The sequence below is a fragment of the Canis lupus genome, chromosome 6 (assembly GCF_003254725.2).
Source record: "Canis lupus dingo isolate Sandy chromosome 6, ASM325472v2, whole genome shotgun sequence".
Classification (NCBI taxonomy): Eukaryota; Metazoa; Chordata; class Mammalia; order Carnivora; family Canidae; genus Canis; species Canis lupus.
The window spans coordinates 55,056,277-55,075,599 of record NC_064248.1 but is presented as its reverse complement, the minus strand read 5'-3'; the positions used below and the strand labels follow the sequence as shown (position 1 = coordinate 55,075,599).

Below are 19,323 nucleotides of genomic sequence, written 5' to 3'. Positions count from 1 at the left end.
CCAAGTGTTGAAAACTTTACAAAAATGTTAATCATCTTAAAATGGTCAAAGTTTTCTTTTTCTTCCTCAAAGCGTCTAATAGGCATGTGTGGGTCTTCTGTAGACACACCTGTTTTTATCTCGAGGGATATGTGACTAATTCTCCCTCTAGTCAACTTTTTTCAAACAGGGCCAGTCTATATTAGTGTGATGATGCTAATTTACAAAATATCTTGAGTAAATAAAGGGAGATGTAAAATATTTAGTATGGCTTGCTCGGTGAATCTTAATTGCGAAATTTTTTCTTCTTTCGAAACTTCTTTCCTGCTGCATTTGCTGCTTTTTCAGCCATGATCTCCGTATACTTCCTTCGGTTGTACCTAAAAAGAAAAACAAGCCTTTAAGTTCTAAAGTATGACCTTAGAAGTTATGTAATGGGTGTTGTGGTGGGGTGGTGTAACTTCTAAATCTCAAAAATTTTTTTGCATTTTCACTATTTTATCATATTTGTACTAAGTTCCACCATGTGGAACCATACTTGGAGCTGAGGGACTGAGCAGTGAACAAGACAAAACCATAGTCCCTATCTTCATAAAGCCTGCATAAAGCCTTCATAAAGTCTAATGAGAAAAAAGTGACAACCATAAGGGAGGGTTTTTGAAAACTTTCAGCCACTGTAAGTCCACACACCATTTCCAGTTACCAGATGATGTTAAATGCTTTCAACATTTTTGTAGAATGAAAATGTAAAAACAGCAGACAGATGCAGAAGTAGGTATGAGGCTCCAACTATCTGGATATTAAAGAGATCTGCACTAAATCATTTTTGTTTTGGTCATCAAAATATATGTCAGTGTGATATATGATATTATTTTATTTTAAAAGGAATATTTTTAAAGTTTCTTAATTTTAATTTCCATTAGGGTAAATATGGACAAATGTAGTCCACAGAAGCTCAAAAGAAGGGCTTATCAGTACAATTGATTAGGAAAAATTAAAATTCTTTAACCATATAAAACTGTTCTAGACCACTTTCACTGTGTTACCTAAATATGTTATTACTAAAGCTGAGGGATTAGCTAATGTTCTCTTTAAAACAGAAGCTACTTGGGACACCTGGGTGGCTCAGCAGTTGAGCGTCTGCCTTTGGCTCAGGGCATGTTCCCGGAGTCCTGGGATGGAGTCCTACATTGGGCTCCATGCATGGAGCCTGCTTCTCCCTCTGCCCATGTCTCTGCCTCTCTCTTCTCATGAATAAATAAAATTTAAAAAATAAATAAAACAGAAGCTTCTTAAGCCTTTTACAACTCTACAGCCTACTGAATCCCACAAGAAGTCAGTAGCACAATTTACACACATTCTAACAAACCTAAGATTACATTAAAAATGAAACAAAACCAAGTCAAATGTGTTCAAACTTAAGTGACATCAAATTAACAGACTGCTGTACACATGTTACATATGAATCCAATACTGACCACCAATCAAAAAAACATAACAGATACACAAAAGAGAGAGGAATCTAAAGATAACACTAAAGAAAGCCATCAAACCACAAGGGTAGAGAACTGAGAAAACTATAAAAACAACCAGAAGACAATTAAAATGGCAATAACTACATACCTATCAGCAATTACTTTAAAAGTATTTATCTTGCATATTACAAAAATTATAAGCCAACAAACCCATTTATAGTAGGCAATATAAAGTTTCCTTTTAAAGCAGGCAGCACGGAAATAATACAAACATTGTGAAAATGGTACTCAGTGACCGAAGTATGGGAACAATGAGCTAATAACACTACCTCTAACCTGCAATTTCATTTGGTAGAGTTTCATTCTACCAAATTTCTAATTTACTCCTCCAACTTCCTCAGGCTATTATTTTTTAGTGAAAGCCCCATCAACACTGCTGTGACTTCTAAGATTGCTATCATTGAGATTACAAAATACAGGTCAATTTTTAACCAAAATATACAGTTAATAAACAAAGACTCAGCTTGCGCCATGCCTGTGTGGGGATGGAAAAACAACAGGCTTTGAGAGATAGGAAGATGGGAGAGACTGACAGTATGAATGTGTGACTGAAGGAGGAGGTGTCAAGGACTTGCTAATGGGTGGATAGTGATAGTGTTCAGTCACGAGAAAAAGAACACTGCGAGAGGATTAGATTGTACTGGAAGACTGGGGTCAGAAAAGACCAAGTGAGCTGTTAGAGGTGCTTGTGAGAAAACCTGGGACAGCAGCTGGATATGTGGGTCTGGACTCAGGAAAGATCTGGACTAGACACTACATTTGGAAGCCAACAGTATACAGGTTATAATTAAAGCTCTGTGGGGGTTGAGATTTCCAAGTAATGCGTAATTCCAAGTAACAAGTAATAAACTTCCAAGAGAGTAATAAGCAAGCAAAGAACACTGCTTATTTCTAAAATGTTTACCATTACCCAGACAAACTAGGTAACTTACGTAACACTTGTGTTAAATTTGTTTTCCATGCTGACAAAGTTTTTAAAACCCTTGATTTTTACTTTGGCTATTAAACCATCTGAAGTTCAACAAGGGTTTCTAATATGAGGTATGCTTTTAAATCTCCTATAATACATACATAGCTGTTTAAATGCTCCCATCTTAAAAAAAATCCTTCTCTTCCATACTCACTACTAGCCTTGCCCCACCCGCCCCCCCAAACTTCAAAGAATTGTCTCCAATTGTTCATTTTCAACTCACTCTCCAATCCTCTCCAGTCTGGTTTCCTCCCCAACACTCCTCTAAAACTGCTGGCAAGAAAGCTATGATCTCCATGTAAATCCAAATAAGTTTTTAGGTTTTTATAAAAATTTAATTTTATTGGGACGCCTGAGTGGCTTAGTGGTTGGGCGTCTGCCTTCGGCTCAGGTCATAATCCTGGGATCTGAGATCGAGTCCCACATCGGACTCCCCACAGGGAGCCTGCTTCTCCCTCTGCCTGTGTCTGTCATGAATAAATAAATCAATCTTTTAAAAAAATTTAATTTTATTTAATTTCAATTAACATACAGTGTATTATTAGTTTCAGAGATAGAGGCCAGTGATCAGTTGTATGTAACGCCCAGTGCTCTTTACATCATGTGCCCTCCTTAATGCCCATCACCCAGTTTGATCTCTCAACAGCATTCAATCCTATTAACTACCACCTCCAGTTTCTATCTGCTCGTTATATTCTCCTTCCTTGGCTTCTGTGACACCCTGGTTTTCTTAATGGCCCCTTGGCTATTCTTTCCTAGTCTCCTTTGCAGGCTCAACTTCCTCTAGCAGTCAAGTATTTTCAAGCTTCCATCTAAAACAGTGGTTCTAAACTGGGAATGCTTATGCCCCACAGAGAACATCTGGAAATGTTGGTAGTGATTTCTGTCACAAATTGGGGATGGGGTGCTACTAGCATAGAGTGGGTAGAGGTCAGAGACGCTGTTAAACATTCTACATTACACAGGACAGTTCCCCCTAATAAAGAATTATCCCATCCAAATGTAAATAGTGCTGTTGAGACACTGCTAAAGCATTTAAAAGTTACCTGAAATTTTAAAGTTTATGTATATTCTAAAGGAAAGCATGCAATAATATGAAGTGAAACATGAATTTCTTTACCTTCTAAACTCAGAATCAGCCAGCAGTTCTTCCACAATAGTTCTCTTCCTTTGTTTTTTGGGAATTCGCGAATGATAGAAGTCAGCTGGATTGTCAACAATGGTTCCAATCTACAAGCAATTGATTGAAAGAAGTCATGCAATACTTGAATGCTAAGTTGCTTTCATATTTTAGGGAAGTTCTAACAAAGTATATTTATAGAAAGGAATGGAAACCCTAACTTAAATGATACCAATATTAAAGTTAGTTTTGGCACTTTTTTAAAAGCAAAAATAAGTCACCTATTCAACTGGCACTGGGTACTACTAAAGACATTTCCTTAGAATTTATAGGAAAGCCAAAAATCCTTTTATATTACATATAACTTAGTGCTAGGCAGGACAGTAAATTCTTGATGAACAGTATAACTAGAAAAATGGGACAGAGAATATCAAATTCTTTAGTCTCCCAATTTAATAAACTTGACACATAAATTCTATTACACACCCATTTGATCTCCTGGGTTATCATGAATGCTACCAGCATAGAACCTTCTTAGGAACCACGCTGCATTTGTTCATACATTCAACCAAGTAAAATTTACAGTGTCCACTATGTGCCAGGTACTGTGTTAAGTGGGAAATAAAGAATATCCGAGTCCCTGCCAGCAGGGAGCTCATAGTCTTAAGGAAAATCCACAGACAAGAAACTAAAAGACTAAAGCATAACATATTATGCTGAACAAAACACTACAGATGCTCTGAAAAAATAAGTGACCAATTCTACCTAAGGCAGGTCAAGATGCCTCCAAGTATGTTGTAGCTTAAGAGGGCTATGTGATAAAAGAAGAGCAAGTAAGTTGGTCAGAGTGCAGGCTGTAGAGACTCTACCCTATAGGTCATAAAGAATCATTGAAAATATTACTGAACAGGAGTGTATCATGAACAGAGTGCTTAAAAAAAAAAAAAGAACAGATGACTTGGCTACAATGTGGAGGATGAACTAGAAGGGAGATCAGACCTGGAGGTGAAGGACTATTAGACTAATTCAGATAAGTGACAAGAAAGAAGAACAAAATGAAGCTGACTAGATTCACTAGAGGGTGAATCAACTGGATTTTCATCTGAAAACACTTTGAAAACCAACTTTTAACTTATTTTCAGCATTTGCATGGGGATTTCCCTCTATCTGGAGAAGAGTTTGGGACAAATGATTCCCTATTTCCTCCTCCATTATGTACTGATTCTTGCTGTTAGGCTAATACTATTCATATGTGATATACCCAACTTAGAGATCCCATTAACTTTTAGAGGTATGACCTGGAAACTTAGTTACCACCATTACAAGCTGGTGGCCAAATGGCTGTCTGATTTGGGTTCTGCCCATTATTATACAGCCTAAGCATATGTGCACTGTAAATATTCACCTATGTTAAGAGTAAACAGAAAGAACACTACAGTGTTTTCCAAACTAAAATCCATCGAACATCACTGCCATTGTTATTTTTTTCATACCTGAAAGTACTTGGGAAGCCATCCCTATCATTTTTCTTGTAAAACCTTTTTGGGTCCATGCTAGCTCTCATCTTCAGTGCTTTGAGATCATTTTTTAGTTCATTTGTCAATTCTGGAGCTTTCATACCAAACCAGCCATCACCTGCTGTTTTCTGTCGTTCTTTCTGAAATTCAGATTTCAAAAACAATTAGACAGAACATTCTACCTTTAATAAGCATTGTATAAGCTATACCTCATTCCCTCCAAAATATATAGAAAACTTTATGAATAAGACAGAAATGAAAGGGCAGCCCCGGTGGTGCAGCGATTTAGCACCGCCTGCAGCCCAGGGTGTGATCCTGGAGACCCTGGATAGAGTCCCACGTCAGGCTCTCTGTATGATGCCTGCTTCTCCTCCCTCTGCCTCTCTTTCTTTCTGTCTCTATGAATAAATAAATAAAATCTTAAAAAAAAATAAATGAAAAAAAAATGAAGTTACTTTACATAACAAGTTAATCCCCAGATTCACTTTTCATAAAAGAAATTAAATCATGGTATTTTCTTTGGTAAATTAGGCATAGTACCATCAGTTTCATAAATGAGGTCTCCTTAAAATTTATTTTATTTTTTAAAAGATTTTATTTATTTATTCATGAGAGAGACAGAGAGAGAGAGAGAGAGAGAGAGAGAGGCAGAGACACAGGCAGAGGGAGAAGCAGGCTCCAGGGAGCCCAATGCGGGACCTGATCCTGGGACTCCAGGATCACACCCTGGGCCAAAGGCAGGTGCTAAACCGCTGAGCCACTCGGGAATTCCCCCTACAATTTATTTTTTTTTTATCTTAGTAAGAACTGCTGACTTGCTGGGAGAACAACACACACCATCAATTTTTATTGTGCAATATAGCCTACACAAGAGAGAATGTATAAAAACGTTTTCACATCTGGAGCTTCTATGTAAATATTAACATTTTTATTCAGTCACCCGGGTGACTCAGTCATTTACCCCAACCAGTTCAGAAATTTCTATCATTTCTAAAATTAAAAAAAAAAAAAAATTCTATTCTTTGGGAAACTCTTAGCAAGTTATTCAGTTTTATTTTTATTTCATTCATACATTATGGAGTGTCTACCATGTACCAGCATGCTCCTCCATATTAGTGATGAGACATTACTGGAGCACCATCCTCAAATTTTCTTCAAGCTCTCTTGATAACTTTTTTACATTTATTGAAATGGCAGATGAAAACAATCCTCTATTTTCACAAAGGAAAATAGTTTCCTACCTTCTCACTGGGAGACTACAGAGACCCGGGTTTTTAGGAGGAGATTTGCCTCCTAAAGGATTTTTTTAAAGATTTTATTTTAAGATAAAAATAAGATTTTTTTGGTAAGATTTTATTTATTCATGAGAGACACAGAGAGAGAGGCAGAGACCCAGGCAGAGGGAGAAGCAGGCTCTATGCTGGGAGCCCTGACGTGAGACTTGATCCCAAGTCTGATCCTGCTAAACTGCTGAGCCACCAGGGCTGACTTAGATGGCTATATTAAGTTCTCTACAAAGACCTGCAGTGAGCTCTTAGCTCTTTGTGAACAGTACCTATAAGCCAAGAGGTGTGGACAATGACCTTATATGCTGGCTGTCACTGTTTTTAAGAAAGAGGTAAAAATGGGACACCTCATGGCTCAGTGGTTAAGCATCTGCCTTTGGCTCACGGTGTGATCCCGGGGTCCTGAGATTGAGTCCTGCAACAGGCTCACTGCAGGGAGCTTGATGCTTCTCCCTCTGCCTGTGTCTCTGTCTCTCTCATGAATAAATAAATTTTAAAAATCTTAAACAAAAAAACCGGGGGGAAGGGGTAGAAAAAAACAAACACGTCTTCTCTGTGCACCACTTGGTGGACTCTCACTTTGTGAAAATCTATATAAAATGTGTTTATGGAACTGTATTTTATGGGCCCTTAAATTTCTGTGATAACTTTGCATATATATATATATATATATATTTTTTTTTTTTTTTTTTAAAGATTTTATTTATTCATGAGATACACAGAGAGAGCGAGAGAGAGGCAGAGACACAGGCAGAGGGAGAAGCAGTCTCCATGCAGGGAGCCCGAAGCAGGACTTGATCCCGGGACTCCAAGATCACACCCTGGACCGAAGGCAGATGCTAAATCACTGAGCCACCCAGGGATCCCCTGCCAATATATATTTTTAAGATTTTATTTTCTTAACTAATCTCTACACCCAATGTGGGGCTAGAACTCATAACCCTGAGATCAAGAGTCACATGCTTTACCGAATGAGCTAGCCAGGTGCCCTGAAGTACATATTTTTATATTATACGACTATGTTTTGTAAGCTGAATGTATATAGTCAAACACACCTTAACAACCTAAATAATAAGTCACTATACTTACTCTGCGTTTTTTCTGAAGTTGATGCTTTGATTCGCTATATGGTGGGACACAGTAGTTTTTTTCAAAATCAGGAGTAATGACGGCTTTCTGCAAAAGCTTAAAATATTAAACTAGTTTTAAAATAGTATCAGAATATCATAAAATTTTTTCCAACATCTTTTTCCTTATAAGAGAAACATCTCTCACAATGAAGACTACTCCAAATATATTAATCTACTTTATACACAATCATGCTACTACAAAGTTGTTTCAGTCCTTAAGTTTGTAAATTATATCACAATAAAAATGTTTTAGAAGGCAAATTGAAGGATTATTTTACGAAACTTCATTCATCTTAAATTTCTTTTTCTGAACTGAATCAGCACACATCAGATTTATATTAATGTGTCTAACTTGTATTTATTGGTTTACAACCAGCCACTTGCATCAAACAACTGAAAAATAAAGTCAACAAGAACAAATGCTATAATAGCTCTTGAAATTTCTGAAAACAAACAAAAACTCTAGGTCTTTAATAAATCCTTTTGATGTTGGTTAAACAGCTTCCTCGGATCTAAGAAGACTGTATTATTAAGTACAATGATACAGATTTGATTAAACAACATACTTACTGTCCTATCAATGAAATAATTCTATCTAGACAAATCTTTTTGTAATTCAACAATATCTTAGATGTTCTTTCAGTATCAATTCACACATAGATCAACTTCATTCTAATAGCTGTTATGCTCTACAATTTTTCTTCTGACATTCAGTTTAAGTCTCCATTAAACCTTTTTCCATTAAACACTGCAAACATCATCTCTGCATATTTGATTATAAGATTCCAAAATGCATCAACTTAAATTTTGACAGGTACTACTAAATTACCTTGTATTCAAGTAATGTTAAGTCCTACCAACAGTTAATCAGTGCCTTTTTCTTTACATTGCCACCAACACTGGGTTTACCTTTTTATGTGTAGTCACTGATGCCTCATGGCTGTTTTCGTTTGCTGTTGATCACCTTTTTTGTGTGTTTATTAGCTATATATTAAGTCTTCTACAGGAGATGCCTGTATTTTCTGGAGTTCTTTTTCATTTTTATATGTCATTTTTATTAATTTGTAGAACTGTATTTTGTACCTTAGTGGAATTAACCTATGGTCTTTAACTTGTCTTTGTTAAGGTATTAATTGTGTAAGTTTTAAAACTTTGTGTGGTCAAACCTGTTAATCCTTTCCTAAATAACTCTCATTTTTTGTATAGGATGAACCAATATTGTCATAATACTGTTTATGTGACTAAAAGGTGCCTCAGGGTAACTAGTCATCTCCCATAGGGTATGAACTAAAGATTGTTCCATAGCCCTCAACATAGTTCACAGAAATACTAATTTGGCCTGTAACAATTGAAATTATCAATTCAGAAATCCCCAAATCCCCTAGAAGTTTCTGGGTAGTAGAGCAGCAATCTAGATTTTCCTTTGACTCAGAAATAAGAACAAGGTATTTATTTAGAGATTAAGAGCATGTTGCATGACAAGTACTATAGTGTGCTTTAGGACAGTGGTTCTCAACTGGGAGCAAATGGCAATGTTTGAAGACGTTTTTGGGGTACGTGTGGATGCATGTGTATGTGCAGAGCAGCTGGGGAGGTGGTGGATGCTACTGACATCTAGTAGGTAGAGACGAGGGATGTCACTACATATCCTACAATGAACAAGACATCCTCCTCACAACAAAGAATTATCCAGCCCAAAATACCAATATTGCTGAGGCTGAGAAATCCTGTTTTAGGAATATAAAGCTAAAAAAACAGTAAAATTATAATTATAATATGATCAATAATGAATCAGATTGATACTGGGTGTTGCAAAAGCACAGAGGAGGTGGTGCAGAGGACTAGAGTCAGAGAACATCTCCCATAGGCAGTGATCTATGATCTCTGCACTGGCTTGGGAAAGAGCAGGGTATGTTGGGACGCCTGGGTGGCCCTGTAGTTGAACATCTGCCTTCAGCTCAGGGTGTGATCCCAGGGTCCAGGGATTGAGTCCCACATCGGGCTCCTGCAGGGAGCCTGCTTCTCCCTCTGCCTCTCTTTCATGAATAAATAAAACCTTTAAAAAAAGAAAAAGCAGGGTATGTTCAGGGAACTACAGTGGTCTTCAGTGGCAAGAACACAGCAGGTGGACAGAGATGAAGGTACAGAGGCACTCTGAATGTTCTGAGGGACTTAAATAGAATATCATGGTCAGGTTTGTGTTTTGTTGTTCTGAAGTGGTATCTACCCCCAACATGGGCTTGAACTCATGACCTGGAAACCAAATGTCACATGCTCTTTCAACTGAGCCAGCCAGGCACCCTTTTTGGTGTTTTTTAAAAGAGAAATCTATCAAAAGTACAGAGAGTGGCTTGGAGAAAATAAGGAGGCTACTCCAATAGTCTAGATGAAAAATAAATGTCTATACTATACTAGCCAGTGACAGTGGGGTGGAAAGGAGAGAACAGAGTAGAGAGTATGTAAGCAGCCGCATCCTCTAGGTTCAGTGATTGACTGCAAAAGGAAAAGAGAGTTTGGCATCATTAACCAGGCCAGAGAATAACTAAAGTAGCTGGTTCAGGTAGGGAAGTGAAGGAGGGCAATTAGAAAGGTCAAGTGCCTGAGCACATCTGAATAAACAGTTAACAGACACAACAGAATTTAAAGACCTGAAGGGGGCAGCAAGGCTAGAGAATACAGATTTGGGGGAAGCCATGCCATGTAATTAAAGGTGAGGCTTTGGATGAGGTTACCTACCCTGTAATTCCCTTCTGAAATTTTATGTGTGTGCACATGTATAGTTTTCCTGGTGGGGGGTGAAGTGGGCACTCACAATTTTCAGATTCTCAACAGCATCCAGAATAGTTATGAACTAAAAATATAGCAAAAGAAAAAAAAAAACAGCCCTTAGAATAACTAGTGGGTACAAGAGGAATGCTGACCTTGTATTAATTTATTTTTCCAAGTGTCATCTTTTATAGCTAGGACCTTAAGGGGAAATTAGAAGTAGGCATTTTGGTTTCACTGTAGGCTAATGTGTTTCAGTGCAGGAAAATTAAGTCTCTTAACAAGGACTAATCATGTCTAGAAGTGATTGGTTAGTTGTATAAAAACCAACAGGACACTCCATGTAACTTACCTCATTTTTCTTTTTCTCCTTGATCTGTGTTAGGGTTCTCTTGTTCGACTGTAGTTTGTTTGCATTGAAATTAATATACAAACCACCCAACTGCTTGATACTCATACCAGGGTCTATGCTGCTGCTTGTCAACTTCAGACTGAAAAAGAAAGGATCACTCAAAGATCAAATAATCAAATCAAAATGTAAACAACTAAGATTATATTTTTAAGATCACTTTTTTCTTTTCTCCCCTTTTAGTGCCAATGACAAGAAAAAAAAAGAGAGGATCCCTGGGTGGCTCAACGGTTTGGCCTCTGCCTTCGGCCCAGGGTGTGATCTTAGAGTCCCGGGATCAAGTCCCACATCGGGGCTCCCTGCATGGAGCCTGCTTCTCCCTCTGCCTGTGTCTCTGCCTCGCTCTCTGTCTCTCATGAATAAATAAAATCTTAAAAAAAAAAAAATCTTATTTTTACAATGGAGTTTCTGAAAAACTGAATACAGGTTTAAATCTAATAAAATCATTTATAAGAAAATTCTGGGAGGAATGAAGAATGAAAAAAACCTTTGGAAACACATCTGAATCTATTTCTCAGATTTTCTTAAAAGCACGCCTGGGTGGCTCAGCAGTTGAGTGTCTGCCTTCAGCTCAGGACATGATCCTGGAGCCCGAGATCGAGTCCTACATTGGGCTCCCTGCATGGAGCCTGCTTCTCCCTCTGCCTGTGTCTCTGCCTCTTTCTGTGTCTCTCATAAATGAATGAATGAATAAAAATAAAATCTTAAAAAAAAAAGAGGATTAGGACCATACAATATGCCAGTAGACTTCATAGAGGGATTTTAGAAAGAAAGAAATTGCAGAGAAGAGGAGATACATCTGGCAATTCAGCTCAACTTCATATACAGGTAGTGAGTTAATAAATGTACTACCTCCATCTCTAAAATCACTGAGAAAAGACTTGCAGGTTATCCAAACTTAGAATGTTTTTCTGGGTGACTAAGGGCATTTGGTAATGTCTCTAAATCAGTGACTTTTAAACAATGTGAACAGGTGAACAACTGTACTTCCCACTGGAGGTTTCCAAAAATACACAAGTCATACCTCATATCTACCAAATCAGTTGGTTCTGGGCTCCTGCTATAAGGAATTTCTACTTTTACATTACTGAAAGGTTCTTTTTATAAGCAAATACATTTGGACTTCCAGTTATTTTCTTCCCTATTTATTCATATAAACTGAGTAGTTAAAAGCTTTTGATCAATCTCCACTGGAAAGTAAAATCATTCTACTGCAGTGGTTTGGCAGTAATTCTCAAACCTAAAGGTACATGAGAATAATCCTGGGAAGGAGTGTGGCTTTTAAAAAATAAGTATGCTTGAGGCTAGCCTCAGAGATCTGTATCATTGGCTCGGAGATCTGTATCATTGGCTTAGAGTGAAAACCGAGCATCTGTTAATGTATAGACCCTCTCCAAGGACGTCTGTATTTCCAGCAGATGCACTGCCACCACGGCCCTATGCCTAAGAAAAACAAAAACAGAAAAAAAAAAAAAAAAAAAAGCTAAAGAAACCACCCCAAAAGTTATCACTTTTCAATGGGTGATAGATGGGATTATAGGTGATTACTTTTCTCTATTTTTCAACATCTCTACAATTAGCATCAAGAAAAGATAAAAATTTCTTTCCATTTTATGTTGCTCTTAACAATCATGCAAGAAAACCTTAACAGATGATTTCTAATAGATCACTGGTGGAGAAATATGACTAACCAATGCACCCATAGACTAGGGAAATGCTGGATAAAAGCACTCTTCCATAAAGAACCTGACAGTAATTTTCTCAATTCCTGGGTATATTTTTATGGTAAATCAGCCACTTGAAATATGTATCAAAAATTTACTTTTAGGGGATCCCTGGGTGGCTCAGCAGTTTAGCGCTTGCCTTTGGCCCAGGGTGTGATCCTGGAGTCCCAGGATCGAGTCCTGCATAGGGCTCCCTGCATGGAGCCTGCTTCTCCCTCTGCCTGTGTCTCTGCCTCTCTCTGTGTCTCTCATGAATAAATACAATCTTTTTAAAAAAATTTACTTTTAAAAATAAAGGTAAAACTTACAGCTTAGACTTTGTGCTATTTAGTAAGTCGTCTTCATCACTAAACTCATTTCTGTCATGGTCTGATGGTTCTTCACTTTTTTCATCCTCTTCCTCCTCTTTTTCTTCCTCAGTGGCAACCTCACTTGCCTTGTCTCTCTCATCGAGGTAAAAATGTTTATCAGTACTCAATCCAGGAGTTGTGTCAATTACAAACAATGCATTGTCACATGACATATTTTCTGATTCTCTATTTAATGACTCCTTTTGACCATTATTTTCAACAAAACACACAGTGTCCTCTTCATTCTCACTGTTTTCAGACTGTTGGCTTTCATCGCTGCTGAGAACTAAGAAAACAGAATCACCTTTGTCCAGGGATGTGTGGAACTCAGACTTGAATAGTTTGGCTTCACGCTCAAAATCTACATCCTTTCCTTCATTCCCGTCTTTGCTGATACCAGTAACTGTGCACTCTTCTTCATCACTACCACCATTACCAAATTCTGTGAAGTCACCTGTTTTTATGGTGCTCTCTTTCTCTTCATTCCATCTGTCCACTTCCACCACTGCAAATGTTTGAGCTAATGATTTCATTATAGATTCACAGTTCAGATTTGAGAGTTCTGATGTGGTTTTGTTACTTTGGGGGGTTGAATGCCTTTGAGAAACTAACCCCTGAATGCCAGTGTCCTGAGGTTCAGAAAGGCTCTCCAACTGAGAATTATTCTTATTTATTTCTTTTTCCTCATCTACTATTCCTTTGGCTTCTTCATTTAAATTCTTGCAATTCTGTTTTGTTATTTCTTTCAGAGGTCCAACACTGGGCTGTTTTCCCTCTTTTATATTAAAACGGCGTTTTTGCACCATTCGTTTTTTTTCTGAATTTATGTGGTAGGAATCATCATCGAAGTCATTATAAATTTCATTATTATAGAAATTTGGCTCATTTATCTGAGAAACAGATCTTGCTAGTAAACAGGTTGCTTGTCTGGTATCTGAATCCTCTGAATTTATAGGTGATTTTATGATATGCTTTTCATTTTCTGGTACAACATCATTATCTTTCTCCTCAGTTTGTGCCTGTATTTTCTTCTGCATACTTCTCGTTCTCATAGTTGCAACTCCAGAAAATGAAGAAATGTTTGAGTTTGATGATTCAGCATCAGAAATAGCTTCTGTATGTAAATCTTGGCTTGGATCTGTTACAGATTTAGCCTTACCTCTTCTGGTCCTTGTAGATTTTAATGTAGGCACCACAATTCTAGAAATACCCGAGACATGTGATTCAGCTTCAGAGTCATCGTTTTCTTCAGTAGGAGACTGATGTGCTGGTGTTATTTTTGGCCTTTTCGTAACACTGGGCACTGGGGTGCATGCAACTAAGATCTGCCGTCTCCTAGTTACTCTTAAAATGAGATCCTGCAGCTCAGACATAGAAGAACAATTTGACTCTGCTTCAGAGATCTCTCCATCAGTACATGGTTTGTTTATTTCAGGTAATGAGACTGTAGTTCCACTCTTCCTCTTTCTGGTTTTAGGAGTTCTAGAAGCTGGACTTTGTTTCCTAGTGGTTTGTGATTCAGCAGTAGTTGGGTCGACAGGTAGACATTCCTTCCTGCCTTTTGAATGTGTGTGAATTCTTTTAGCAGCAGAAGTCTGTAAGCCAGAACAAGTACACTGTAATTTAGATAGGGCTGGAACTAGGGTAAAGTGAACGAGGCACTCCTCTCAGGAGCAAATTTTAAGACAGTACTAAAAACCTCAGTAAACAAGATTAATACAAAAACCACCACCATCACCATCACCATCAACTTAAAAAAAACAACTAAATACTAAACACTGGATCCAACATTGCATTTGCAAGGCCTTGCCTCACAACAACCAGTACCCATGATCTTTAATAATAAAAATTAAAAACATATACTGGATCTGACTCTGCCTCACTCGCCTCACCCAAGACCTAGATCTAACTTTGGGGAGCAAAACTATTAATTGAAAAGAAAATTTTCTGCACCTAAGTATCAAAAGCCAAATACGCTTGGTGGACCTACATTCTGATTCACAGGGGAAGGGCGAAGAAAGGAAATATTAACTCTGAGCACAGCTGTGTCACAGCACACACACACCTATGGAATCAGTCGCTGCCCTCCTCTTGACGTGCATAAATGAATTAACGCTCCCTCCCCCACGCCGCAGAATCCGAGCCGGCGGACGCCCGGAGCCCCTGGTCGCCGCCAGGGGGCGTCACTGCAGCCATCCCCACTCCAGAAAAAAGCGCTGTGGGCCACGACCAGCTCCCCCACGTGACCACGGGAACCTTCTCTTCAATACCCTCACACTTGGTAGCCCGGAGTGAAGCCTCCTTCGTACGGTTTTAACAGGTTAAAAGGCCTCAGCATCACGAACGTGAACTATCCAGCAAGTGACCTGGCCTCTCCGTTCCAGGCCTGGGACCGTCTTAAAAAACCGCAGCCGAGGACCGAAGAGGAAGCTACGGGCTTGGCCCTGGGCCTGGAGGCGGCAGCGCGCGCACGCTCGGGCTCCCTCCGCCGCTCCGCCTCGCCCCGCCGGGCCCTCCCACCCAGGCGCCGCTCCGGGAGGCCGCGGGCAGACGCGAGGGCGCTCTGCGGTCTCCTACCTTCTGTGGGGAGTCTTCGGCCAACGTGGCCTCCCTCGCGGGCGGATGCCGCCCCGACCGGGTCACCACCATCCTGCTCGCTCGCAGCCACCTCGGCCTGCCTCCGTTCCGGCGCGCCGGAAGTGCGTCAAAGAGGCGCCTCGCCCTCATCTACCGCGAGGATCCCGGAAATAACGAAAATCTCGTCCGGGCCTCCGGCCCGCGTGCCTGGGTCTGGGGCTCGAGCCGCGGGGCACCCGAAGCCGCGGTTCCGGGCGCTCGGGGCGGCGTCTGCAGCGCGGTGGGAGGCGGGCGGGCCGCCGGAGCCCGCGGTGACGGAGGGCCCGCGTCCCAGCTTCCACAGACGAATTGGAAGGTCGCATCTTCTTTCCAAGTCCAACCATCCTCCTGCGTTTGGTCCTAGTGTAGTCGTGGGTGTGACCAAACGATGGGTTTGCATTATTTAGAATACCTTTTTTTTTTTTTTTTTTTGCAACGACGTAATCTTGTCTTATTCATGAAATTATTGCATTATTTAGAATACCTTTTTTTTTTGCAACGACGTAATCTTGTCTTATTCATGAAATTAAATATTAAATTTGTATTAATAAATAAAATCGGAAGACTCGGTTGGGGGTAAAGATGTATTTGTTAAATGTTCCAGAAACACAGAGACTCGGAAGCTATGTAATATAAGGGTGAGATGGTGACTAGGGATCGGGAAATAAGAAATGTTAAATTTTAAAGGAGAGCGATTTTTTTTTCCCCAGTAAATGACCAGAATAAAGAGAAAGTGTTTGCTTTATTTTAGGATGAAGTATGGAGAGCTAGAATGTACCTGAGGAAGGGACTGAGGAAGTAGGCAAACGGCTGTTGTTGGAGGTGAGGAAGGATGAGCGCTGCACCAAATCTGCTCTTTGTAACAGAAAATCCCTCCCCCCCCCCCCATTATCACAAAACAGATTTATCATTGTGCGCTTTGCCACCCAGCTTAATAGGTCCTTTCATAGTTTCCCTTGCAGCCAAATACCACTGGCTAAATTTTGGCCAATTAGTATAATTTTTTTTTAAAGATTTTATTCATTTATTCAGGAGACACACACACACACACAGAGGCAGAGACACAGGCAGAGGGAGAAGCAGGCTCCTTGCAAGGAGCCCGACGGGACTCGATCCCAGGACCCTGGGATCACACTCTGGGCCGAAGGCAGGTGCTCAACCACTGAGCCACCCAGGCTATCCCACAACACCTGTCTTTTTAGAGCCCTGTTATTTGGGGGAGATTTTGTTATTGCAGCTAAGCCAAATCCAACTGAAGAAAGGAATTAAAAAAGAGACAGATGGACTTAGCCATAGAAGAATGCTCCTTCCTTTGAGGCAGGTGGGAAGAGTTTTTGAAGTAGAGAATGTGAATGCAGGGAAGTTAAACTGCAGGGAAGGAAAGAAAAGGAGCTTTTCAATGGATAACCTCAATCTTCTCTGTAAGTTGAAGATTCATCTGCTTAGAGGGATGGAAAAGGTTTAGATTGACCCTTGGGAATGTGGTAAGGAACAAAAAGAATTGTAGTTTGGCTGAGTAGCAAAGAGACCATGTAAGAGGAACAACATAAAACAGGCTAGATTTCAAGAGAAGCAGAATGGTGTAGAGGAAGGAAAGTGAACCTATCAGGGATAGGTAGTGGAGATCAAAGCAGCAGGGGACAACAGCATCAATTACAGTAATAATGACACAGTTCACATTTGCTGGGTATTAAGTGCTTCACATGCATCAACTTTTTGGCTCTACAACAACTTTAACATAAGCAAATGGATGAAAATGAATTTAAGATCACAGGAGTGGATATAGAAATTGGGGATTAGGTAGAAAATCAATGTGTAATATTCACTTGCAAGCATGGCCCTCTTAAAACTAAAACTCCCAAATGTTACAATCTAACAAGATTGAGAAACAAAATACAGAACTAAAATGTCAGTACATATTCATAATTAGAGAAGACTGATTGGCTGATAATAGGCAAAACTACAAAGTGTGCTGTTTTGGTTTTATGTGCACCTACCAGGTCTGCCCTGTTTCTACCTTTATTGCCTACCCTCTTTATCCATCGTGGATTTGGGGCAAATACAGGATACCCAATTTTAGATATAGTATGAAAATACAGTAGTTATCACTCAGGCCCAAAGGGAAGCTGCCTCTTGATAGTTAATATTTTACTTATTAAACCCTTAAGAAGCTGAAGGTTGAGTCTCTCCCTGGAATTTCAGGCATTAACCAAAAGATGAAAGGCTTTTTTTTTTTTAGTTTATGAGCCTTCTAAAAATAAACACTATTTGTAGTTATTCTGAATTATTACATGTAAAATGTTACACTGAAGTTTGGCTTGTAAGATGGTCCCCGGTGATCCCATCTCCCAGTTTCAAACCCTTGAGTGGGGTCTGGACCTGGTGACTTATAGTGAAAAGAATGAGAAAAGTGATGAATATCTCTTTCATGATTAGGTTAGCCAAAAAGCTGGCTTGCATCTTGCACTCTCTCACCTGTTCATTCTGTGGGAAGCTAGTGGCATGGTATGAGCTGTCCTGTGCAGAGGGCCACGTGGCAAGGAAGTGAGGGAGGCCTCTTGGCCTGCAGCCAACAAAGAACTCAGGTCTAGCCAACAACCATATGTGGGAGCCTGGAAGTAGACCAACCTCAATCTTGCATGTAGGGGAGACTGTAATCCTAGCTGACATTTTGTAACCTTTGAGACACCCTGAGGTACCCAGACGCAGCAATACATGTCGTTATTGAATAATTGTCTACTCTAAAATTTCATGTACATGCTCTTTCATGTCTAGCTTCTTTCACTCAGCATGTGTCTGAGATTTGTGTTACTGTATGATTTTTATTGCTGACTAGTATTCCATTGTATGATTACAATACATTTATTCATTCAACTGTTGATAGCATTTGGGTGGTTTTCAGTTTTCAGCTATTATGAGTAAACTGCTATAAACACATATATATGTCCTTTTTGGACATCTGTTTTTATTTCTCCTGCGTAAATACCTTGGAGAATAACTGCTGGGCCTTATGGTAAGTGTACATTGAATTTGTAAGAAATGCCAAAGTATTATCCATAGTAGTCATATCATTTTACATTCCCTCCAGCAACAGGAGAGTTCTGCTTGCTGCACATCCTTGTCAACACTCGGTATTGTCAGCGTTTTAAAATTGTAGATATTTTGCATTTTAGTGATATTTCCTTGTGGTTTTAAATTGCATTTCCCTGATAACGATCTAAGCATCTTTTAATGTTTTATTGGCTATTCATGTTATCTTTGGTGAAAAATCTGTTCTATTTTTTATTGGGTTGTCTTATGAAATTTTAAGAGTTCTTTATACAACCTTGATAGAAGACCATTATAGACACAATTTATAAAGATTTTCTCTCATTCTATGGGGTGTCTTTTCACTTTGACAGTGTCCTCTGAAGTGCATATTATTTTTTTAAGATCATTTATTCATGAGAGACACACAGAGAGAGGGGCAGAGACATGGGCAGAGGGAAAAGCAGGCTCCATGCAGGGAGCCAGATGTGGGACTCAATCCCAGGACCCAGATCATGCCCTGAGCCAAAGGCAGACGCTCAACTGTGAAGCCATCCAGGCATCCCTGAAGTGCAATTTAAAAATAATTTGATTCCTTATTTTTCATCAGAAATATGTAATGGAAATATTTTCCCCCATGTGACTTGTATTTTCACTTCCTTAACAGTGTCTTTTTTTTTTTTTTTAAGATTTTATTTACTTATTCATGATAGACATAGGAGAAGAAAGAGGCAGAGACACAGGCAGAGGGAGAAGCAGGCTCCATGCAGGGAGCCTGATGTGGGACTTGATCCTGGGACTCCAAGATCGCGTCCTGGGCCAAAGGCAGGCGCTAAACCGCTGAGCCACCCAGGGATCCCCCCTTAACAGTGTCTTTTGAGGGACAGAAGATTT

The 19,323-nt window shown here is 39.5% G+C and overlaps 1 protein-coding gene across 1 annotated transcript; it reads right to left on the bottom strand.

The window, feature by feature from the left end:
- Window positions 1-265: 265 nt before the first annotated feature.
- Window positions 266-15,630, bottom strand: DNTTIP2 (deoxynucleotidyltransferase terminal interacting protein 2). The gene is made up of 8 exons (XM_035718196.2): window positions 15,364-15,630; window positions 12,745-14,381; window positions 10,656-10,794; window positions 7,497-7,592; window positions 5,098-5,261; window positions 3,963-4,011; window positions 3,605-3,714; window positions 266-359 (listed from the first exon to the last, which is right to left on the bottom strand). The coding sequence occupies exons 1-8, from the start codon at window positions 15,511-15,513 to the stop codon at window positions 266-268; spliced, it is 2,439 nt and encodes an 812-aa protein (XP_035574089.2). The 5' UTR covers window positions 15,514-15,630.
- Between the last annotated feature and the right edge of the window lie 3,693 nt (window positions 15,631-19,323).

What these genes read in the sequence shown, in the direction of transcription:
- DNTTIP2 (XM_035718196.2), bottom strand. Translation starts at nt 15,513, where the DNA reads ATGAGGGCGAGGCGCCTCTTTGACGCACTTCCGGCGCGCCGGAACGGA. An exon ending in CCGAAGACTCCCCACAGAAG is followed by an intron (nt 14,382 to 15,363) that starts GTAGGAGACCGC and finishes TCTGGCTTACAG; the next exon opens with ACTTCTGCTGCTAAAAGAAT. An exon ending in AACTTCAGAAAAAACGCAGA is followed by an intron (nt 5,262 to 7,496) that starts GTAAGTATAGTG and finishes TCTGAATTTCAG; the next exon opens with AAAGAACGACAGAAAACAGC.